The 26,346-nt window shown below is 36.1% G+C and overlaps 1 protein-coding gene across 1 annotated transcript in view; it reads left to right on the top strand.

Annotated features, from left to right (window-relative positions):
* EYS (eyes shut homolog (Drosophila)) overlaps positions 1-26,346 on the top strand; it is a 1,343,277-nt gene that overhangs the window by 948,806 nt on the left and 368,125 nt on the right. Inside the window, 1 exon segment of the mRNA XM_021084496.1 lies at positions 2,205-2,434. Within this exon segment, the coding sequence (XP_020940155.1) occupies positions 2,205-2,434 (230 nt within the window).

Raw genomic sequence — 26,346 nt, 5'->3', positions numbered from 1 at the left:
GAAGAATTTTTTTCTTTTCTTTTTTTTTTTTTTTTTTGTCTTTCTGCCATTTCTTGGCCACTCCCGCGGCATATGGAGGTTCCCAGGCTAGGGGTCGAATCAGAGCTGCAGCCACCGGCCTACGCCAGAGCCACAGCAACGCAGGATCCTTAACCCACTGAGCAAGGGCAGGGACCGAACCCGCAACTCATGGTTCCTAGTCAGATTTGTTAACCACTGCGCCACGACGGGAACTCCTGGAAGAACTGTTTAAAAAAAGAACTGACCTGCATATTAACAATACTTTGGTAAAATGTTTTTATGAATTATCTACTTCACTTTCTTCAGCTTTTCATTTTGGTAAGCTGACACAGGAAGACAAACTAGACTCAAAAATAACTAAGTCTCTAATTGTCACTCAGACAGTATCTTTGAAATGACTGCTTTTACCAAGGTCTATCTTTATAACAATGTACAGAATAAAGATTACTTGGAAAGTTACACTGTTGATTATTTTATTACAGCAAAATTTTTTTACCTTTAGAAGATAATTTTCTTAATATCATTATGAAGTGAAGATTTCAAAAGCACTGCTTCCCAAAAACCGCATAGTACCTGGGAATATCCTGAAGACATTAATTCAGCAAATATTTATGAGTGTCTACTATGAATAGGGAAATCTGTCAAAATGAGGAATCTGTATGTGGAGGAAGAGTAAAAAAAATAATCGCCAGTGTACATAAGACCTAGGAGGAGTATGTACATAAAATAATAACTATACTACAAGCAGGTAGAAAATATTCTAGCAATAGACATTCAATGACATGTAATGGAATTTTAGAAATGAGAGAAACATCAATTTCACCTTAGCTGGCTAGGAGCAATCAAAACGGCTATGTTGAGGAAGTAAATGGAGATCTTGACTTGGCACTGTAGATGAAATTTAGATAGGAAGAGAAGAATAATAAATGCATACAAAGTGGTCTTTAAGGAATAGTAATCTCATTTGGTTTGAGAGAAGTTAAAGAACTTACTAGGAATCATGACAAAATAGACTGGAAGGAGTTCCCATGATGGCTCAGTGATTAACAATTCCAACTAGGAACCATGAGATTGCGAGTTCCATACCTGGCCTCGCTCATGGGTTAAGGATCTGGCATGGCCATGAGGTGTGGTGTAGGTCGCAGACGCAGCCCATATCCGGAGTTGCTGTGGCTGTGGTGTAGGCCGGCGGCTACAGCCCCATTGAACTCCTGGCCTAGGAACCTCCATATGCCGCGGATGCAGCCCTAGAAAATACAAAAAAAGAAAAAAAATAAAATAGACTGGAAAGCAGAGAGAGATTCAATTATCAATAGACCAAAGGTAAAAGCTGGGAATTTCATTCTTTTTTTTTTTTTTTTGGTCTTTTTAGGCTGCACTAGCAGCACATGGAGGTTCCCAGGCTAGAAGTCCAATCGGCCTGCACCACAGCCACAGCAACGCCAGATCCAAGCCATGTTTGCAACCTACACCACAGCTCACCGCAATGCCAGATCCTTAACCCACTGATGGAGGCCAGGGATCGATTGCGAACCTCATGGTTCCTAGTCAGATTCATTTCCTCTGTGCCATGACGGGAACTCCGGAATTTCAATTTAATTCAAAAGAAATTGGTTTTTGTTCATTTTATTTTTAGGGAATAAAAAATTAAACTGGCGGTAAAATTTACAAAAAAAGTAGGGAATCATGTAGAGCATTTCTGTGGTATTTGGGATAACTTCTAGAAATGAATGTGAGGAATACATATTTCTAGCAATCAACCTAGAAATGTCAAGTTCAAGCAATGTGATATGGCCTAACTTCTTCCTCTTAGGCTCAGGAGGATTGGAATAGCCGAAGTGGAACAATGTTTAGCCCATATGAATTAATCTACTTTAGAGAACTGAGTCTGAGGCTTATGGAGGCTGATATATAAATGTTTCTAAGGACTTCGAAGAAATTAATCCGGCTTCTGGGAACCACCTAGATTGACTCCATGATTCACCCAGGATCACATTTTCAACATTTATTAAGTTCCATAGTTGTGAAACAAACGTGGCAATTCTGTCCTCAGCTGAACCTTGGGTGGCTGTTGTTTTTCCCCTCTTATTTTACACCAAAGTTTCTGTTATTTCTATTTAAGTTCCTGGAACTTTTACTTATATTGCTTTTTTTTTTCTCCCCCGATCCATTTATAAATCTAGATCCCAAGATTCTACTCCGACTGCAGCAGCCAACTCTGTTGCTCCTTCTCGGGCCACGGGACTAGCTGGTTCCCCTGGGACCTCGCTCGCCCCCCACTTGGCGCCGGCCACGTGCCAGGGGCCAGTGTGTCGCAATGGGGGCACCTGCCGCTCTGTCCTCCTCCCTGGTGGCGCCTTCTCCTTTCAGTGCGACTGTCCACTCCATTTCACCGGCCGATTCTGTGAACGAGGTAAATCGATCTTCATTATCCCCGCATATTTCCTTTTTAAAACTTCTCCAGAGAATGGAAAAGAATGGAAATCTGTCATAATCAGAGCGATGGCTATTAGCACAAACAAGAAACATCTGTATAATTTTACTTAAAAGTGAATTCAGGGAGTACCCTAGTAGTTCAGTGGGTTAAGGATCCAGCACTATCACTGCTGTGGCACAGAAGGATTGATCCCTGTCACAGGAACTTTCTGCAAGACACAGGCAAGGCCAAAAATTAATTAATAATGAATAATAAAAATGAATTCTGATAGAATATTTTCAGTTCAGTATTGCAGAGCAAACAAGACTTTTTTCATTAGAATTGCCATTCAAAATATATTTGCAATCGCCATACAAAATAGGAGTTAAAATTCAAATGCAGTGTTATATAGGTAGTTTCTTTTAAATTATGGTGCATCTATCCTTTGTCACCATAGAAACAATTAGGGTCTAATTAATACTATATATATATATATATATATATATATATATATTTTTTTTTTTTTTTTGGCTGCACCTGTGGCATGTAGAAGTTTCTGGGCCAAGGACTGAACCCAAGCCATGGCAGTGACCCAAGCTGCTGTAGTGCTAATGTCAGATTTTTAGCCTGCTGCACCATAAGAGAACTCCTAATACTATTATTTTTTGCTTAATTTTAATCAGATTTTTTTATATTTCATAAGCAGATCCCCATATTGAAGTTACTTTGTTGGGTGAGAAGAGCACATTATTTTTTGATGCTTGAGAATATGGCTTTAGCATTAATGAAGCTATTTATGAATCAAAAGAAAATTCCCCTTTTGTCAACATCTAATGGGTTCCCCAGAGTTCCTCCACTAATTAAAGCAGTGCTGGGTGAGAGAGCCAGAAAGGCCTGGCAGATGACAAAGGCATTAGGTCCTGACACAGCTGGCCTGTTCCTACAGTAAATGCTGGAGAATGCCACTGTTTTCTATGTAAAATTGACCAACAGTTCTAAATTGGGGAGTTGAGTGGGATTACTATTGGGTAATGATTCAGACGGCAGAGAATTTCATTACTTATCCAAGATTGTGTAAAATAACTCCATTTTTAAATAACAAAAAAATGGGACCTCCAAAAGCAAATTCAAAGGTACATATACCTCTTATTCAACTCTTCTTCCCAAATGACCTTGGGAGACTGCTATGAACGTGTTACTGTTTAGCCAAGTAAGCAGGTAATACAGTCAAAAGCACAGAAATGGAAGTGTGGTCAGTGGTCGATTTTCATGTTCATTGTAAAACATTGTGTCCTTAATGTCTGTTTTTTAACTGTAAAATGGTTTTGAAGACACATCACTCTTGTTTGATTTTTGAGTGAATATTTCTTATGTCTGCAAAATACCGTGAGATTTGCCTCTTCTGCTGCTAAATGTAACTATTTGTATTACATTCTGTGAGTAGACCTCTTGGGACATAATTTGGATGATAAAGCTCTTTTAGATGCACGCTTAACCATGTAAAACTGTGAAAGAGTTTTTCCTTTCTTTAATTTCATGCTAGGTAGAGCCCCAGCCCCGCTCCTTGGACTCCTAACTCCATGGCTTTAACACTTCACTTCCTCCAGATGAAGAAAAGCCCAGGTTTACTTGGAGTTAAACTCCAAGTTTGACTGAGGTTTGACTGTGTTTGCTATTTGCATGGCAGAATGTAAAAAACTGACCTTGGGAAAAGATGCGGGAACTCTGCTCTCTATTCACTTTTAGGAATATTTCATTTTTTCCAGCATTATTTAGCACTTTCTACCTTCTCAATTTTAATGTTTTTCTGGTGAATTTGCAGTATTTTTAAAACTAATAAATTGAATGATAATATGTTGCTAAAACTAGATAATCTGCCTTAGAATATTTACTTCTAAGTGCAAAATAGTCAGAAACTGTGAATAAATTATAATTACCAATGAGAGAAGTCTTAAGGTCAGTAATATCTGAGGTATATGATACACTGAACAAAATTCATTCAGTAGGACTCTTTTTAGATTATTAGGTATCGTGGTATTGCCTGACATTTTGTTGTTTTTTTCTTGCCTTTGGGGAAATATTACAGTATAAAACTTAGAATGCGGTGGGATGTGCATTTTTAGAATTGGGGATATTATTTCTAATTGTAAAAATTACACAATTTTTCCCTTGTTCAAATCTTTTTCTTATTGAAGTATAGTTGGTTTACAATTTTGTGTTAGTTTCAGGTGTATAGTATAATGATTCAGTTTTTGTTTTGGGGTTTTTTTTTTTGCAGTTTATACTGCGTTACAGGTTATTACAAGATACTGGGTATAATTCCCTGTGTTATACAGTAAATCCTTGTTCCTTACATACATTTATTTTTAATCATTTACCCCCTGAATTTGAATGAAGTACCCTTCTTTCAGTCACAAAGCCAAGAACAGGATTATGTTCTCAATATAATACTCTAAATATAAGTTATACAGGTATGCATTTTAGAATCCAGGCTGATGTAGGATGACTATTGCCTAAGCCTTATGAGTCAAGGATCTGGTACCATGATGAGACTTTTTATTTACAGCCTTATCCAGCTTGGCCAGATGCCATGATTTTAAGTGCAGATTTCAATAAACAGCATTGCATGCCAGCTTCAAAGTATTTCAACTACCTGGTAACAATCTTACTTTGGATACATGGTTTCCAAAGATCTCTCTCCCTTGCTCTCTCTTTTTCTGTAAATATATATATATGTGTGTGTGTGTGTGTATATATATATATATTATATATATGTAATTTCTGAGAAATATTCTCAATGTTAAAATGCTTAGAATTTGCAGATTGATTGCTATGAAAACGATTCCTTAAATGAGTCCCTTATTGAGTACATTCAATATCTAAAACATAGTAATATCTGCTTTAGGAGTGAAACTTGCCTACTATCATCGTGAAAAGTTCTGATTGACCAGACACTGCACTGGGTCCTTCATGCATCTTATTTCACCTAACCCTCAGAATAACCCAACTGCATCTGGCACTCTCAGTCATCCCGGTTTTCAGATGAGAAATCTAAGGCCTTGAGCTGTTAAATTACTCTCTTCAAGTCACACAGATTGCACATGGTGGAGATGGGATTAGAAGCAATCTTGCATACTCCAGAATTCACATTTTACCACTGTGCTTTATCACTACGCTAGTTAGAATATCAAATTTAACATGACATGGAATTTCTAAATTTTCTCACTCGTTCATCTGTTTATCTTAAAAGTGTATTTATTTTGGGAAGAAAAGAGAGTTTTCTTTAAAAAATAAAATTTTGAAAATCAGAAAACCAAAGAATTTAAATAATTTTTCATGATCCACCTAAAATTAAGCTGAGAGGCCTATTAAATGATATGAGTGGTAGTATCTTTCCATAATGATTTCAGTAAAACTGAAATGTAGAAAGTAGATTAAGACTTGAATTTCAGAAAAATCTAGACTTATATGATGAAAGAACATGATTCTCTGAAAAAATATATAATGGTTCAGGCATCTACAGGTAAGGATATGTTCCCAATTGATTTTTCTTCATACCCTTTTTTACTTCCAGTAATACTTTCAACCTGTGAGAGAATGTTCAAGTATTTTATTTAACAACTTTGATTTTTCACAGCAAAATGGAAGTGTGAATTAAGTATAGGCCTTAACTAAAATAGCATTAGATTTGGCAACACAGAGAAATGGTTTGTGGGGCTGCATGACCGAAGGTCACCCATACGCATATTTCCTATTTACTTGGCCTTATGTCACACCCTCTACCTTATCAAATCATCCATACCTAATCACCTAATAAAGGTGACTTATAGAATCACTTTGATTTAAAATATTCTGTTTTTTTTTTTTTTTTTTCCTCAATGCATGCTATCTTAATTCATGTTAGCTGAACCTTGTTGCCTACCTTATCATAATCATCCTACATCCCATCAGGGGAAACCTAAGAGGGTACATTCTTGCTTTGTTTTAGATGGCTGTGTGCAGGCAGATGGCTGTCTGCCACTGTAAAGTTCAGAGTGACAGATTTAGAATATCAGTGCTTTGTGCTGGAGGAAAGCGTATGCCTCTGACTATTAATTATAGGATTAACATTTTTAAACAGTCCCATACTTTTTAGTGTTCTATAAAACAGTTTTATAAATAGTGCAATAAAGGAGTATTTAAATGCCATACATTAAAACCAAGAAATCATTTGTTTGATATCCTGTGTATATTCCATATATGTTTAAAGGTCAGCTACACTAAGTAAATTGCAAACCCAGAAATAAAAATGAGAGGTTTCACTAGGTGTTTTGTTTCGCTAAAAAAAAAAAGAGAGAGAAAGAGGCTTCCTGAATATCTGCTTTGTTTTTACCATAACTAGAATATGTTTTGAAGGCATATTAGATCTGAATTTCTTTGTTAACTAGAGATCAGGTACTGAATGTAAGACATCTCAGAATCAAGAAGGCAGAAATAGTCAGCATCTAATAAGACTGATTTATCTCCCCTCCAGAGGCCTGATGGTCTACATCATCAGGGAAGGGCCACAAAACGGGTGTTGGCTTTTGGAAGCATAACATTCTTGTCTCAAAATCCATCTTTAAAAGCAGTGAGCAGTGGTGTATAATTTTTGTAAATGGCAACTACTGAAATATTAAGATAAGTTGAAAATTAATGGGGAAACTCAAGGGCAGAGACTGAAGGGAGGTAAAACCACCTGTGGTCAGAGACGGAAGGTTATGTTTTTGGAGCAAGGGCAGAAGAAGGCTCCCATCTTCTCTACCCTTCTCAGCACCAGTGGCCGCATTTTCCACCAGTGAGCACCGAGTTCAACTGGTAGAAAGTGACAGCTCCCGCCCCATGCTGGTGCTTATAACTATAAGAAGTACAAGTCCATCAGTCTCTCTATTTACATCAGTAATAATCTAGAAATTTCCATCTAGGAAGAGGAGGGAATACATATCTAACCATCTAACCATCAAAAAAGGATGACATTTATTTTGTCTCCTTTATTGCCTTAATTAACCTCCCTTTATTCCCCTATAATTCAACACATCCAATTAAATAACCATTAGTTGCAAACTTATACATCAGTACTGCACATGGATGTAGTCGTTAGAGATGGTATGAAGATAAAGAAAGCGTGTTTTTGTCTTTAAGTTTGCAAGTAGTTGTTAGCATGGAGTGTAGACTGGGAATGCAAGGGAGGGAGACAAGCATGACACAAAGGTCAGCTGCCTTTTCCTACTACCCTCTTTAAAGCTCCATTATCTCAGCTCGTTGTCACCCCCTCCCCCTCAATGTCACCCTGAGGACCTGTATTACTTTTCTACTGCTTCCATAACTAATTATTACACAACTTGTTGACTTCAGTGACACAAGTGTACTATCTTAAATTCTGTAGATCAGAAGTCTGACACAGTTCTCAGCATGTTAAAATCGAGGTACTGTGTTCCTTTCCATAGGTTCTAGGGGAAAATCTATATCCTTGCCTTCTCTGGCTTCCAGAGGCTTTCCGAATTCCTTGGCTCACAGTCCCTTCATTCAGTATTCAAAGCAAACAATGGCGCATCCAACCTTTTCTGTCTCGCGTCACTTGTTCTATTCTTCCACTTCTCTTTTCTATATTTAAGGACACTTGTAATTACACAGAGCCCACTGGGATCATCTAGGATCATCCTTGTATCTCAACATCAAGTGATTAGCTATTTTAATTCTGACTACAATCTTCACTCCGCTTTCCCACCTAAAGCAATGCTTGCTACTTGCATAGATCCTAGGAGTTAGGATGTGAACATCTTCAGAGGACCATAATTTTGCCTACCACAGGCCCTGTAGTCATTCCTACGAGGAGTTACAGGAAATTTTTTAGATGGATTGTCTACGGTTGAAAAAAATTGTGGGAAGAAGGTGAAACCAGACTGGAAGATGCACTCTGAAGGATGCTCTGGAGGGCCAGTCAACAGGAAGCAGAACGAGGAGTCACCTGAGAATAGACAGGGACTTCACCACCACTGAAGAGAGGTTCACATGGCTACCACGTTCTGAGCTACTTGCTCAAGATGCAGAGTTCCAAGAAATGTTTTGAAACTGTCTAATGGTCAAAGCCTCTGCCATATGTTAACCTACTGTCTAAGCAGGAGAGCTAGGAGAGGGACAAGAAGAGTCATCTTTTACTTTAGGCTTCTAACATAGTAACTAGAATACACTGTCCACCGAGATCCCAAACCATGGGCCTCTGCTCCATTTCCACACAAAAATACAGTCACTCACACAAGGCCTTTATAGCACATATATACATGCATCCACACACATACCTGCACCAGCTTAAAGTTGAATGTTAATCCTTTCCTTAAAATTTCTTCAGCCAGCTCCCTTCTCTCTCCTCATCACCCCCCTATTTTCCATTTTCTCCTTAAATTCCCTACATTTTTATGCATTCATACTGCAGAAATTGTTAGACAAAAATTGTTGTCACCACTTCTCCCGCAAACACACTGTAAATAGCTTATCGCAATATTTTTGTAAACAAAAAAAATGTTTCTTTCTTATATCCAACTTAGGTTATCAGGAAAAAAAATTCTAAGAATGAAGTGTATCTAAAATGGTACTTAAAAGGATGAATTAAAGGAATTAGAATGATCAAATAGGTGAAGGGGAAGAGATTTGTCTAGTTGGCTTGGGAGAAGGGCACATATGGGGTCTGCTGAGAAATGAAGCTGGAAACTCAGGTAGATCCATTTATAAAGAACCCTAAATGACAGATTAAAAAGTTAAATTCATTAGCAATGGCTTTCAGTGGAAAAAGACATAATGATCAGAGCTTGCTTCAGAGTAATGAAACAGTAGAATATAAAAAGGATTACAGTTGAGAGGAGTATAAGGTGAGAGAAAAAATGAGACATCATTTCATCAGGCTAGGAAACAGAATGAAAATTCCTTTATCCCTAATGTTCCCTAATAGTTTGGAAGTAGGGGAGACCTTTGTGTTCTCCACCCAGAATGTAGTTTAGATTTTTTAATCAAATATTCATAAGCCTGGGACTTCCCATTGCAACTCAGCAGGTTACGAACCTGACTAGTATCCATGAGGATGTGGGTTTGATCCCTGGTCTTGCTCAATGGGTTAAGGATCCAGCATTGCCATGAGCTATGGTGTAGGTTGCAGAGGCAGCCTAGATCTTGCATTGCTGTGTCTGTGGCATAAGCCAGCAGCTGCAGCTAGCTCTGATTCAGCCCCTAGCCTGAGAACTTCTATGTGCCCTGGCTGGGGCCCTAAAAGGGAAAAAAAAAAAAAAAAAAAAAAGAATAAATCACGTGGCCTCTGGGAAATTGATTTTCAGGCAAGTATTTTCTTCAACATGTGATGGGCCTTTGGCAGGAAAAAGTTAATAGAACTTATATTTAAGCGGCGATATCATGTCCTTACTCATAAATGTAATTTTATTAATGAAATTGAGAACCATCTGAGCAGAAGAATTTAGTCTTTCAATTGTCTGTCCTTGAAATACTAAATCAATTCAGTTGTTTAATCTACTTTGTTAAGGTGTCTCTGTGGATATCTCTTTATTCTCTGTCCTAGGATCATAGATATGGACATGAATAAATATGAATAGACACAGAGAGAAATGGAAATTGAAGCCAATCCTCACACACATGTATGTCACCCTCTGTCTGCAGTTCTGTTTGCTGCTTGTGGATTAAAAATCAGGAATGGATGTTTTTTGTAATCTCAGTGTTCCTTCCAATTAACATTAGGTGTAGTGCTAACTAAGAAATAAGAAGGCAACAGACAATGACAGCTAATAATTACTGTTTCATATTTGGTACTTACCACACTAACCCCTTTTCCTGCATTTTCTCTTTCTATCATCACAACGACCCTATAAGTCAGTTAATACTTAATTAGTCAAAGCTATTTTTGTTTTCAAGTGATAGAAATCAACTCAATAAATAATAGCTAACATTTATTGGATGCTTAAGATGAGTTAAGCATTGTTCTTAATCTCAGTGACTCATTTATTCCTCATGAATTACTATTTTGAAGTAAATATTATTCTATCCCCATAATTCAGGAGAAAATGGATGCAGAGAGTTTACGTAACTTGTCCGTGGTTACTTGTTGGAAATGGGATTTGCATCTGAGTTCTTAAAACTATCCTTCCTATCTGATCCAAGTGAATGTAAGCAAAGATTTTTAAAAGTTAATTATAGGTATAAAGGTGGCATCTCATAGAATCCCAAAATGGGGATGCAAAGGTGTCCGCAGAAAGAGACTAGAACTAGGAAAAAAAGTACTACAGGTACTTTATCCGCTGGAGTCCTGTTAACATTCTTCTCACCATTTCCCAGCTGACAATGGCTTTTGAATCACACCTTTCTTACCCTGTGGGGACACTGAACTTTGGATGGACTCTAGGGAAGAAATCCATGTCTAAGGTGACAACCCCTAGCACAGTCTCACCAGCTAAAAGCATGCTGTGCTTGTCTGGCTGTTGAAGGAGATCAAGAAGCACTGCCTAAGAAGGAAGAATTATGGTAGGCATGGAATTTGCCACAAAATGTGTAAACTGCAACTATCAACATCCCCATCCTACTGAGGGATAAACTGAGGCACAGATAAAGTACTTTGCCTGGGTCAGGCAGCGATAGGCAAAGCCAGAACTCAAACCAAGCTGTGTTTGATGTCCCAAATAGCTTTTTTAACCACTCGCTTTACATTTCTGTTTCAAAATCTCCCTTAAGAGTAAAGGGTATAAGCGTTGAGACAGTGTCATCTCTATGGACATAGAAATGAATTTAATTTATTAAATGACCTGACTTGGAAGGTTACATTCAAGAATAATTTAATTTCTCCCAGCACCAACTTAAGATATTTTCTGCCAAATTTCTCTTCTCTTTATTTTGAGACAATCTGGATACAACCCGTAGCTTTCAGATCACTTGAAGTTATTAAAAAGTCGAATCCAATTTAACTAACTAATCCAATTTCATTCCCACACCCAATATGAAGCTGTCTCCACCCTCCTGTCTCTCCCCTGGATATATTTCCTCCTTAAAACTAGAGCCTCCAGGGTCAGATCAAGGGTAGAAGGAACTGGAGAAGCGTGAAGTCTGAGCAGCTGCTGATAGGGACAGCAGATACATTCTGTCACTATGTGGGCATCAGTGGCTGGCTGATGATCTGTAGAGGACTCTCACTGATATGTTGCAAAATTCCCAACAAAAAATGGGCCCCAGTCTCTGTTCCCTGCCTCTCAACTCTAGGGTCACATGTCACATTCTCCCAAGACCTCTCTGCGTAGATAGCAATGGCGAAGGGCCCTACAAATTAGTGCAGCTTTGCTAGCACACATTCAGCTACCCTCAATTTCTGAGGATGCATTTTGGGACCTCCACACTTGGTTTGGAGAGGCTGCCAGATATGTTACCACGATTTTTATTCTTTTAAATCCTTCTGGGAGCTCTTGTCATGGCTCAGCAGTAATGAACCTGACTAGTATCCTTGAGGACACAGGTTTGATCCCTGGCTTCGCTCAGTGGGTTAAGGAAATGGTATTTCTGTGAGCTATGGTGTAAGTTACAGATGCAACTCCCATTTGACCCCTAGCCTGAGATCTTCCATATGCCATGGGTGTGGCCCTAAAAAGCCAAATAAATGAATTAATTAATCTTTCTGAAGAATCTCTTTGTTTAATCTCTAGCTTTCTCTCCTATAGATTTGGAGGGTGATGGTAGCTGGACCAGTTGGCCTCCTCTTAGTGTGTACTACCTAGGTATGTTTAATACCCATCTTTGAAAGGGGAGGTAATTATGACCTATTGTAAATTTTGGAGACTTTAGTAAAATCCTCTTATAGATTTGGTTACATTAACATAAAGCTAGTATACATTTTAATCAAGATGGAAAAGAATCCAATATCTAGGAATAATGGTATTTCTTCCTGAGATTTCCTTTCAAATATGTACACTGATTTATCCCTAATAGCAGAGGAGATTCAACTCTTCCCAAAAAGTGTTCTAAGGACAAACCTGAATGCCAAAGATCTCAGGAGTCCCTTGCTTCTTTCATCTGAAAGTCACATGCTCTTTCCATTTTACAGCATATTCACTGTGATATAAAAAGGAAATGAAATTCTCCAGGAATTTTCATGTTTCTCCTGTGGCTACAAGCAAAGCTGACATGCTGGTGCAGATTCCTGGAAACACATCTGTCTGAGAAGCACAGGCTTACTGAAAAGGGCCATAGGCATGAAGTTAGAAGATGGGGACTCCTTACTTAGCTATGCAGCATTAGGAAAATCATGACTCTTTTGACCTTCAGGTTCTCTATCTTCAAAGTGGTGGAGTTAGAATCAATACAAGAACCCGTTTTAGCTCTAAAATGTAATGACACCAGGTTGGTCTCCAACATGAATCTCTTCCCTAGTCTCAGCTCATACTACTAGCTGCACGACAGGCCAGTAAATCAAGAGACAAGTTGTTGGGACAGGGAATAGCAACTTTAGTCAGAGGCCAAGAGATTGAGAGGATGGTGGATTCATGTCTCAAAGAACCGTCTTCCCTGAGTTAGAATTTAGGCTTGTTTTATACTAAAAGGAGAAGGGGGAACGTCAAACATTTCCTGGTTCTGGTCAAACTCCAGAGGGGATGTGTTTATTTTGTCACTCCTGCAGCCATTCATAGGTGGGCCTGGTCAGGATGTTTCCTGTGAGCTAAACAAAGGTATTTTAGCTTAACACTCATTACCTGGGGGGCAGAGTTCCCAGAGATGGGCCATATATATAAGCATAATTTAAGCTTAGAAGAAACATCCTTTTAGTGATGAACTTGAAGCAAAAGGGATAGAATACAAAGGTTAAAGTAAAAGAAGTGGATCCACCGTGGCGTCTGATGCATTCTTCCCTATCACAAAACCTCTTGGGCTCTATATAGCCATCCCTCTGGACTTTAGATGAATGGGAAGACTTTCAGCATCAGGGATGCCTCCCCACCTTACCCAGAGAGCTTGCTAGTTAGGATGCTGTCTTACTTTGCTCCCCACTTGTTATAGGATGAGTATAATCTTAGAAAGAGATTATAAAGCAAAATTTTATTAAGGGAACACTTTTCAGATCAACACATGCAGGGAAAGGAAGGCAGCCGGATTTGACAGCAAGTGCTTCACACCATCTGCCACACCAATATCTCTCTGCATTCTTTTAGTCACAGGCTACCCTAGTCTTTTCCAGCCTAGGGATTCCAAAGTTGTCTTCTCTTATGTGCTTCTCTGACATGGGTCACAGACAGAGCAACCTCTGAACAACCAAGGGCTTTTGGAGAAAGAATGCTGTTTGGAGTTGTAGGGAATATCTTGAAGTCCAGGATTTCATATATTTTTCTTTTAATTTTTAATTGAGAGACTTCATTCCCCTACAGATGGAAAGAATGAGATTTCTTTTTGTATGTGATTGCCTCAGATTTCCTTATTGACATCCCGGTGTTCCACTCATCTGGATCTATTACAGACTTCTTTTCCAAATGATCTGAGCTTGATTTTTTTCCAAATTCATTTCTTTTTCTGACATACATTGTCCTCTATGATCTGATACCTGCCTACTTCCTGGTTTTGTTTTCCTCCAACCTCTGGTCATCCAAAACTCAAATCCAATCATGCTGAGAGATTCGTAATTTCCCAGCATTTCCTTTCCTCTCATGTGTCAGCCTCATGCCCTCTAATATTCCTTCAGTGTCAAATATCTTTCTTAATCTGGTTAGCTGCTTTTCTTCCTTAGAGACCTGGGTCAATTATTATTTTCTCTTGAAAGCCATTTTTTTTGTGATTCACTTCCCCACCTGTTTTGGTTTCTACTCTACTTTCCCATAGTATCTTGTGCCTTTCTGTGTTGTCCTATTTACAGATTTTATTTTCATAGTGTATTTACTTATATTTCCCTCCTGCATAGGAAAATGTTTAGAAAAATGACTGTTTTCATTTACTTGTCTTTCTAATGCAGGCATCTAGCATAACACCTGAGATATAAAAGGAAATCAAAGAGTTTTGATATTTTTGTTTAAAGAAAATTATTTTTTAATGACTGAATAACTATTTAGCTAATTAGGTAAACTGAGGAAATACCATGATCTTTAGGAAAAAATATAAAACTTACTTCCTCCTATGACATATACTCAATTCCTGAATTTTTTCCCACTCGAACTAGTTTGGAATTTGAACAGTTTTCAAATTTTATATTCATTTCAATCTGTGCCTAAATGTTCAGGCAGCCCTTCTAACTTGGGTTTGTTAACTTACATTTACTCTTCTTTTGCAGATAAAGTCTAAAATATTTAGACTATGGTATTTACAAATATGCTTGAATTAAAACTAACACGAAGTTTCTGGAATGCTTCTTCCTTATGTATCATAGGATTTAAAACAGGGCAACATGATGAGCAAAACAAAATATTTTTGGTACATAACTGAACCTTTTCTCCAAGCTCTATCCTGACATAAATTGAAGACATCCTTTAATTTTCAAAAAATATTTCATAAACATGTATTGCTCTCAAAAATTTAAGCAGCTCAACCAAATTTTGAGCTCATAGTATCATAAACCACTGAAGATTATATTCTAGAGGTTTCTATAATAGAATTCAGAAGAAAAAAAATGGAATGACTTGCAATCTTAAGTAGAATGGAAGGCTGAAATCAACTATGTAAATTTTCTAAAAATTTTTGAGAAATTTTACTTGCTATTTCTGCCACATTAGTGTCATTACACGCATGTATCACATGTATATCAAATGGCACATTACACCAAAATGCTTCCATTACTCAAATACTGAGTTCCTTTCCTTGAACGTGAATCCCTTACATGAGCTGTAAGCACCTAGACCTCATTCTGCAATACAAATTGGCAATTATGTTTAGAAGATCATATTTTATCCTATCTAATTATATGGGAATATTTATATTCCTACACTTATGATTTTCTGTGATACTGTATCATATTTACTTAACCACATCTTTAACCTTTGTGGGTATAGACTCTAGACCATGTACAGTCTGGAAAGCAAGTGTGGGCATTCATAAGGAGTGATGTAATTACATTTCTTTCTAGGATGTAAAGAAGGATGAGAAAAATGACTATAACTAAATGCACTTCAGTGATACCACAAAACAACTGTTGAAGTTTTCTGTTGTTTGAGCTTTTCAGAAAAAATGTTCTATTTGCTCTTTCACAAATTTCCAACACCTGGTTTTAGAAGGAATCTAAAAGCTCTAACTGCTGCGGATTCCTATGTGTAGCACAGCAGACATTTTCTTGGCATAAAAGACAAAAGAGACACTTAAAATTAGTTTCTCTATTCAAATTAGTGTGTGCAGTGCCAAAATTATGTTCTGAAAAAAACCTGTACACAGTTAACATTTGGGGAAAGGCAAAAAAGAAAACAAAGGGAAGGGAAAAGAAGGCAAAAATGAAGATGAGTTTTTTTTTTTCCTTACACATCGAGTTTATGTATTTTTCTGTTTTTTTTTTAACTAAATAGAAAATTGAGAACTGTACACATTTTCATATTAAATTGATTTATAATTCACTTTTTGACGAAGTGAAAAGAAGTCATTATGTATGAATATCCAGAAAGGTTACTGTGCAATCACTTGAAAATAGCTAACATTGAGAATTACTGAAAATGATGAATGTGTGACTCTGGACACAATTAGAATTTGTGAAATCAACCATACCATTGTTCAGATGTTTGAACATATGTTTGAAAGCCCAAAGCATAGCTGTATAGAGTTGTTCCCTATTGTAGAGCAATGTTCCTTTCATTTTAAACATATTCGTACCATTTTTTTAAAAAGATAGAATCCACATATATCAGGTTAATTTACATTTAGACATTAAATGCTATCTTTTAAAATGCCCTCTGACATTTCACTATTTATATATTTTAAGGCATTAACCTCTCACATTAATGCTTCATACATCTCTGCAGTAGTGTTAGTGCTTCTGCTTTTTAGCTCAAAGCCAGAAACTTTGGTGGCAATCGTGACCTAATGTAAACTCTATTTATTCTATTGATATGCAGGTTTTTATCATCCTCAATGATTATAATCATTTATATTAATTTACCAACATAATATGTATACAGTCTTGCATATATCCTGCTGATCTATTTCATATTCTCATCCATCCATTTCCACATCACTATTCACATTGTTTGGAAATTACATAGTTGCCAAAATCTGTCAGTGAACATATTTCCATCTATCTTAAAGGTAGAGATTTAGTTTTGCTCTTATTTACACTTCCAAAATAGTATGACATTTTCAAGCTTTAGAAAGGACTTCTCTCTAATGCAACACACTCTGCAATACATATTTCACAAAAATAATTCTCCACATAGTTGTGATGGAGTAAATAAAGGGAATCACTCTCACATGAGGGAAGAAAATAATGTCCTCCAGTCCCAGATATGCCTCACTCATTGTGAAGTCCTTCTCTCTGTGGTCTTTTCTTGTCTATCACTATTGTTATACTGATTAGAACATCTGAAATTTAAAATAGTCCTTAGCTGTCTCTAGAGATTTATGCCCTTTTTCATGTACTTTCTATAAGTATAAGCTGATCTTTATCCAGTGCATTGATTTAAGCATACATTAAATAGGTCCAAAGACAATGGCCTATGACCATTCAATAATGCTCTTTCTAGACCTAACTTTAGATTATTTATCTCTCAATGCCTTTTGGGAAAATTGCTCAACCAGCTGTAAATATAAAATATTACCAGAGCATTCACATGTAGCTGCAATCTTAGTTGCCAGATAAAATACAAGATTCCCAGTGCAGTTTATATTTCAGAAAAAAGTAATAACTTTTTAGTGTGAGTATGTCCCAAATATCACATAAGGCATACTCTTCCAAAATATATTTTGTTTTTCTGAAATTCAAACATAAGAGGATATCCTACATTTTATTGGATAACTGGCAACACTGTTGTCACTTCAAGGAGACTGTGCCTTACAAATGTAGCTTATTAGAGCTGGAAGAAACTTTAGAAATAGTTTGGTTCAGGGGTCAGCAAACTTTTTCTATAAAGGGCCAGACAGTAAATATTTTAGGCTTAGTGGGCCACAGAGGATCTCTTTCATGTATTTTCCTCTTCTTTTTTTTTAAGCAACTTTTAAAAGACGCAAAAAAAAATCACTCAGAGCTTACAAGCGGAACAAAAGCAGGCCGTAGTCTGGATTTGGCTCAGCCTGGTTCAGGCCAACACCTCCGATTTTGCATGGGTCTCAAATGCTTTTTTAAAAACAAGACTTGGCGTTTGCATCATCTTTGCTTGATCTGCTTAGAACCTTAGATCAGCATGAGTTGTTAAGGAACCGCTGGCTCCAAGGACTACATTCTCACCTAACCTCTGGCTGTAAATATTTCCTGGTTTTTGTCCACATATGAAAATCTTTTGAAATCCACACATTCTCCCTTGTGGTGCAAAGTTTGCTCATGTCCAGTCTTCTGTTCCCCTTACTTTCTTCACAAAAAATTTAGAGGTTGACTAACTAGTTTTGTACCTGAAAAATCTCTTAAGGTAACTGAAAAAGGACTAGATTCTAGCCCAGATGGATAACTTCAGATAAATCATTGATAACCTTCCCAAATATAATATAAGCATTCACCATTCATTTTTCAAAGTCTTGGCTAGGTGTTCTCTATGTGCCAATATATGAGTTTACAAACGTAAAAATAAAGATAAATATTGTGTACACAGGATCCTTTTCTTTCCACCACTTCTCTTTGATCTCTACTAGTTTGTCTTTACCCTGATCCTTTAGCATCTGAATTCTTAGATCTGCATTCAAATTTAGATACCTATCTTAGGCTGACATCACAGCCTTCCCAACTTCTTTTGAATCCTCTCAATAGTGTATCCTACCTACCTTTGATTTTGCATACACCATCTGCTTCTGGTGAATCTGTTTCCTTCCTTCGACCTTCAACATCTTCCCAGGAAATGTGATTTAGACAGAGAGCTATGTTTGCTAAAGGAACACAGGCATCAACAGGTATTTAATAACTTTTCTAAAATTTATTGTGGTTGTTATTAGTGTTGATTTTGGTGTTGGTGTTTTTCTCCTCCTCTAAGCCTACAGGTGTAAACACCTCTAAACTAAGGGTTAGCCCTTGCTATACTCCCAATCAAATTGAACTTTAATTCTATATTTACAGTGTTTTTTCAACTCTTTCCAGTTTTAAAAATATTCTCCCTAAAGCAGGCTTGGAATCAAAACAAGAGTTTTATTTCCCTAGTGATATCTTAGTACAATGATTAAGCAGTAACTTATTCAATCCTAAGGATCAATAGATAGCTTTAATTATAAATTCATATATGTGTTTGTGTATATACATAATGTGTATTTTAACATATACATAACAGATATAAATTCTTTCTGTTTAAAATATTAGTAGTTTATCACATTTATGTTGTCTTTACCTTCTGGAAATTTCAGTTTATACTAACTTTCTTCTTTTCATCCTTAATTGAATATCTTGCCATCCATCTTCCATACATGACTTTTTAAAATCTGAGCTCATCATTAAATCATTTGGATCATCCTGCTATGTAATTATGTACATCCAGCTTCTCTCCAAGATTTTTTGATATTGCACAGTGGCAATATAACTCTTATCATTTTTTAAAATTTTTCTTGGGCTACATTATTTTAAGAGGATTAAACACTATCATATCCAGTTTATATTAACCTATATATTATAAATTACAAAAGTTATACATGTACATGTACCTATATGAATTAAATCAGATTGATTTAATTTATTAAGACTTCAGCTAAGGAGAAGAGACTGTAGACCTCATCCACATGGGAATTAAAAGTAGCTTCCATAAGACTAAGTGACTGAGACACAGAACCTTAGTACAGGTGAGGTCTTTCCATTGGAGCACTTTATTACCCAAAGAGAAAGTTCCTAGCCATTGTCTTTCCATCCTTCAGATTACCTAAAATCTCAGTTGGGCGCTGGTATATCTTTAGCATGTCCACTTTTGCCAGTTTTTTTCCAGAAATAATAAGTGCTGACCTCAGATTTACCTTGGGGGAAGATAAAATGTCAGTCTTGATATTAACCGTTATGATTATTTTTATAGTTACTGTTGTGAATGGAATTATATCCCCTCGAAATTCATGTGTTGAATCTCCAATTCCCAGTACTTCACAAGGTGATTGTATTTGGAGATCTGGCCTTTAAAGAAGTGATCAATCATAATGTCCTCCAAATTCATCCATGTTGTCACAAATGGCAGACTTTCCTTCTTTCGTAAAGCTGAATAATATTTACACATTATAGTCCATATATATGTCTGATTTGCATGTACATATATATGTATGTATTATAATATTGTTTATTATACATATATAATATAATATATTATATATTAATATATATATATATAATTTTCTTTATCTATCTATCTGTTAACAAACACTTAGGTCGTTTCCATGTCTTGGCTCCTGTGAGTAACGGTAAATTGAACACAGGAGGAAAGAAATCTCTTTGAGAGAGCAATTTTGCTAACTTTGAACCCACCCAGAAGTAGAATCGCTGGATCACATGGTAGTTATACTTTTAATTTTTTGAGGAGACTTCAAACTGTTCTTCACAGTGGCTGTACTGATTTACATTCCCACCAACAGTGCACAGGATTCCTTTTTCCTTATTCTTATCAGCACTTGTTATCTTTTGACCTCTTGATAATAGCCATCCTAGCATGTCTGAGGTTTTGATTTGCATTTCTCTGATGATTGGTGATATTGAACATCTTTTCATATACCTGTTGATCATCTGTATGTCTTCTTTGTACTGTATGGTGACTATAGTTAAATTAATATATTGTACACTCGATTCTTACTGAGAGAGTAGATGCAACTGCTCTCACCAGAAAAAGTGACTATGTAAAGTGGTAGATATGTTTATTAGTTTGATTGTGGTAATCATTTCATAATGGTAAACATAAACAAAAACATCCCATTGTATACCTTAAATATGCACAATTTTATTTTTTAATAATACCTCAGTAAACCTGGGAAATTTTTATTTTTGATTAAAAAAAGAGATGATTACATTAAAAGAAAGCCATTGAGACAAGCTCTAATCTAGTCTGACTGGTGTCCTTACAAAAAGAAAATTTAGCGTAAAAGGAGACATGTGCAAACACAGAGAGACTACTTTTGAGGACACAGTGAGAAGATGGCCATCTGCAACCCAACAAGAGGTGCCTTAGAAGAAAGCAAACCTATCAATACTTTAATATTAGACTTCCTCCCCAAACTGTGATAAAGTACATTTTTGTTGTTTAAGCCACTGAGATCTGTAGTATTTATATGGCAGCCCTAGAAAAGTAATACAGTTTTCATCTGATTTTGAAAATGCTAATGTATCCATTTACCACAGTGATACAAATCTACATTTTAAAAAAAATTGATTCATATAAAAAAGAAAAGAATAAAAATAAATAATAGTAGCGCTAATCTACTTGAAATTTAGTATACATGGGAAATGAGTTGCAATCTCCACAATGGGAACACCAAAATTTCAAGTTAGATTAGGAAAATGATGAATGAAGAGTCAAAAGATTAAGAGGTTATTAAACAGGCAAGCATCAAACTAGAATAAAGAAGTCATCCAGAAACTCAAAGGAAGGATATTCAGGACTCAGGACATTTCAATCATATGAAGCACAAAGATCAGGAAAAATAAGGGTTTAGAAAAGAGTGTTGGATTTGGCATTGGACAAACAGAGCCAAGACCAAAATTTCAAGAGGTGAACTGAAAAGAGGCTGAGACAGTGGTTAAGCAGAAATGGCAGAACTAGAGCAGCAGCTGAAGGTAGAAGGGTAATCTAGAGAAGATTTTTAATTTAAGAAAAGGAAGTATAGCTCTTAAAAGCAAAGAGAATGGGGCTAATAAGGAGAAAAAAATCTGTTAAAAAAATAGTAGTATTGGAGAGATTGGACAGATGAGATTCTGAAGTATGTAAGAAAGAACAGAATTGAAGAATAGCATAGAAAGCCTGGTAACAGAAAATGAAATGGAAGTAAAGTGTGAATGATATTTAAGATCGCATGTCATTGATTGCAAACATATGAATATGCATTATCAGAAAAATAGAGAATTGTATGAGAGATGGAGTTTGCAGTTGGATCAATTACAACAGATGTTTCAGCTCGATCAATTCTTAGGGCCTATAGGAGAGAAGGAGGTTAATGAGAAGGTTGAAAAGAGGGATAGGGAATTTCAAGAAATGATCACTATAATATCACATTTATTAGCCTCTATTTGAAATAGAAACCTTTGTTATTTATATAGAATAGAAAAATTATGTTTTTATCAAATGATGAGATTATTCCTACACCTCTGAATCTGTCAATCTTGTTTACAATTTAAAATTTTGAAGAAATATGACCTTAGGGAGTGGCTTTTAAAGCGAAAGCTAAGGTGTTCCCATCATGTCATAGCGGAAACAAATCTCACTAGGAACCATGAGGTTGCAAGTTCGATCCCTGGCCTCATTCAGTGGGTTAAGGATCCAGTGTTCCCATGAACTATGGTGTAGGTTGCAGATGAGGCTCAGATATGGCGCTGCTGTGGCTCTGGCACAGGCTGGCAGCAAGAGCTCCGATTGGACCCCTAACCTCCATATGCTGTGGGTGCAGCCCTAAAAAGACAAAAAATAAAAAATAAGATAAAATAAATAAATAAGGAAGTAAGTGGCAAGAGGTCAGCTTTGTGGTTTCAAAAAAAAAAAAAAAAGTGAAAGCTGATATGGCGGTTGTTAGTAAAATTTGATTTTCTTGGTATTTGCTAGATTTACTTGTTTATAATTTTCAGATGGTAAAAATATTCCCTTGATGCTGAAATGGGAAATGTGAAAGAAGGAATAATAAGGAGAAAAAAATAAAGTGGCCTATCCATCTCCTTGCAGGAGGTTATAAGTGTATAGTGATCAATATAATCAGCTTTTATCAATTCAAAAGCTTTTATTTAATGCTCACTATGGGCAATTACAAAGCAATCAGCACCTAAAAAGACAAACAGTCTCTTTCTCTAAACTGTCATGTAATTTTTGCACATTTACTTTCCTCCCCTTCTTTTTCCCATAAGAATGTTCACAAATATAGCATCTCAACTAAATGAACAGTATCATTATAGTCAAAACTTCATTAAGTCATTAAAATACCTCATTCTGAGAAAAGAAATATAAATACAAAAATGTAAGGACAAATGTAACTCAAAACTGTATCACACATCACAATCACTGGCTTTAGATTTATTTTATATTTTTATTTTACACTTTTTTTTGTAATTTTGGTCTTAAATTGTGTCCCCAAGTTATGTGAAATTCAAACAGGCATTTAAAGCTACTATAACATATCTCATTTGCTCCTTTTCTGTGGCTAACTGTCCCAGAAAATAGTCAGAGAAAGTCTGATATTTTAATGAATAAGAGAGTCTAGAGGGAGTTGCATTCCACATACTAATATTTACTGCTCTAAAGTAGAATATGCTCTTTTGGCTGTGTAATAATGTAATAAAATACATATTAAAATATTTCACCAATGGCTTTAAGATAATCCAAAATGCATAAATGGCTTTAAAACCTGCATAATGTTATAACCAGTAATGGAAGAAATCAGACAGAAAAGTTTCCTACTGTGAATGCCAAGTGCATAATCAAAATGCTCACCCACAAGAATGACAGAAGACTGCCACAGAGCCATGGTGGTGAAGAACGCAGGGACAAACAATAGGGAGGTGAAATGCACATCTTTCAGGTAACAAAATGAGCTAGTTGATGAGAAATCATTAATACTAGGCCTTTCACCCACAGTGCTCCATGGCTCACATGTTTCTCTATCAGAAAATGACAGAAAAACCTCAAGAGCTCCACCTGCTTTCATGAGCTATAAAGACAATATTTGAAAGTTGTCATCAACCTAACACCTGGAAGTAACCTTGATGAATTCTGCCTATTTTCTAGAATATTCCACTCCCTTCCCTTTACCTTCTTGCATCTCCCTAAACTACACACAGTCAGAAAGAAGAGATTGAGATTTTTAAGTAGTGAGTATGTGGATTCTCCCTACCTTAACCAGCAACTATCAATGACATTAACTGTATTTAATAATAAAACATATGGCAGACACATCCTTGTGTAAGAATTCATTATTTGAGCAAACTATAATCTGCATTCTCACAGTCAGTGTGCCTAAGACAGTTAAGTTTGTCATGGTAAAAAAAATATATATATATATTCACTAGTGAGATATTCCTCCTTCCTGGACACAAGTCTTTCATGATCAATCAGGGTCATATCTTTGGATGTTGTGATGTTTCTCTCTGACTTTCACATAACATAAAAGTTAATGACAAGAAATTGTTTTTGAGAGGTCCCGTTGTGGCACAGTGGTTAACGAATCTGACTAGGAACCATTAGGTTGCAGGTTCAATCCCTGGCCTTGCTCAGTGGGTTAAGGATCCAGTGTTGCTGTGAGCTGTGGTGTCGGTCACAGACGTGGCTCGGATCCGGCAGTGCTCTGGCTCTGGCATAGGCCAGTGGCTACAGCTCTGATTAGACCCCTAGCCTGGGAACCTCCATATGCCACAAGAGCAGCCCTAGAAAAAGGCAAAAAGACAAAAAAAAGAAAAAAGAAAAAAAAAGAAATTGTTTTTGAAGTAAAGTTACAAATGTGACAAGAGTTACAGACATGCTTAAAGTCAATTATTACGTTAAGTCATTGTCCAATGATAATCTAGCTGATTCAAGCTACCTAACAATTGCCTAGAGTTAGATAATCAAAAATAAGGTTTATGATAGGACATATGCTTCAAATAAAAATTATTTGAATAACAACATATGAAGAGAGGCTCTTTGGAAAACTAATGAAATCCACAAATATTCTTGACAAAAATAACCCTGAACACAATCTGAAAAGTCAAATGTGCTGTGAAAACTATCATATGCTATTAATTTTAAGAATTTTAAGAAAAAATTACATCAACTCTTAGTATATGGTTATAATCTATGAACTCTTTGTTAAATATAAAATAAATATGCCTTCAAAATAAGAACTTAATTTTATGCAGATCAATTTCTCAACAAGTTTCAAGTCCTTGAAATATCTGCCCAGGAGGTCATTTCTCTGAGAAGCAGAGTATAAATTGAGTAACCAATTGGAAAGTCAGCTTGAAGTTTTTTGTCTACTAACAGTGAAAAGAGAGAGAGGGAGGGAGGGAAAGGAAGAGAAGGGAAAGGAAAAAGGAAGGGAAGGAAAAAGAAAAGAAAAGGAAAAAGAGAAAAAGAAAGGAAATAAGAAAGGAAAAGAAAAGAAAACCTTTAAGGCAATTCCCTTGGAAACCTTTTTAAACTATCATAAAATGTTAATGACAAGACAAGGTTGTGACTGTTTGATCTTCAGGGTTTCAGCATCATGTGGTAATGTCAAATCATCTAGGGAATATCAAGACCCCCATGCACCTGGATGATTTATGAATTGGGTTGACTTTGCAATTACTTCAGAAAATACCCTGAAACGAACTTTGTGGACTATTTTTCTGCAGTCAATTACCATCATTATAAAAAGGGGAATTAATCTTTAAATCTAGACTACTATGTGTCCTGGTTAGTGGAATTGCGAGAGATAGAATCTTACCTGTAAATTTACCATTTCACTCTGGTTCCACATAAAGTGCTTTCAGCGACCTCAGGAAAATGCTCAAATTGAAATCTGTTAAGTCATCATCACCTGATCAACAAATCAACTGGATCTTGTAGGAAATTTTGAAATGTAGCATATATTTATAAACTTAACCTTGATTATGAAGATCAAAACATATTACTTGGTTATAATTTAAAAACTGGAAAACACTAAAGAATAGCAAAAATACAAAAAACATTTAAAAACAGACAAACTAAACTGAATAAAAATTTGTTGTGAAGTAGAATTATGCAAATATTTTTTGGTTTCTATGGAAATAAAATATTTGTAAATGATCATTAAGCATTCCCACTGTGCATGTTAATTAGAAAATGGAAGCGTGAGCTATGAAAATTGTTTTAATTTTTCTCTTACATTTTATTATGAAAATTTTCATACTACTGAAGAGCCACAGAATTTTAATGCTTATATTACCATCATCTAGAACTGGTCATTAACATTGTGCCATATATGTCTTATCATGTTTATCCATTTCTCGCTCCATCCATCAGCCCATTTTTGATGCTTTTCAGTATCAGTACCCCATGCCCCTAAACACTGTAGCCCACATATCACTAAAGTTCACTATTTGCTTGCAGAGCTCTTCTTTCTTTTGAGGTAAGAGTCACAGACATCAAAATACTCAAATCTTAGATGTACTATTAGATGAATTTTGACAAATACATGGTCCTATAAAATACAAACTCCCATTGTACATAGAGCTCTATCCCCCAAATTTTCTTGTGTTCATTCACTATGAATCCTTTCGTCTCATCTCACCAGGAGCAACTAACTGCTTTTTTCTTTTTTCCTCACATAGATTAGTTTTAACTATTCTGGAACTCCATACAAATGGAAATATACAGTGTGCATATACTATTTTGTACCACTTTTTTCTCTCAGCAAGTGTTTGAGATTCATCCATATTTTTAGTGTACCAGTTCATCGGGTTTTTATCCATAAGGAATATTTCATTATATGCCCCCCCCCTTTGATGGCCATCTAAGCTCTTTCCATTATTTTGCCACCATGGAGAAAACTACTGAGATATTTTTGTAAATTTTTTGAGAAACACATATTTTTATTTCTCATAAGTAAATTTCCAGTAGTGAAATTGCTGAGTCATGGGATAGGTTTATGCTTAATTTTATAAG

Source organism: Sus scrofa, chromosome 1, assembly GCF_000003025.6.
Source record: "Sus scrofa isolate TJ Tabasco breed Duroc chromosome 1, Sscrofa11.1, whole genome shotgun sequence".
In the NCBI taxonomy this organism is placed as follows: domain Eukaryota; kingdom Metazoa; phylum Chordata; class Mammalia; order Artiodactyla; family Suidae; genus Sus; species Sus scrofa.
The sequence above is the reverse complement of the archived record's forward strand: the minus strand, read 5'-3'. Positions and strand labels throughout refer to the sequence as shown.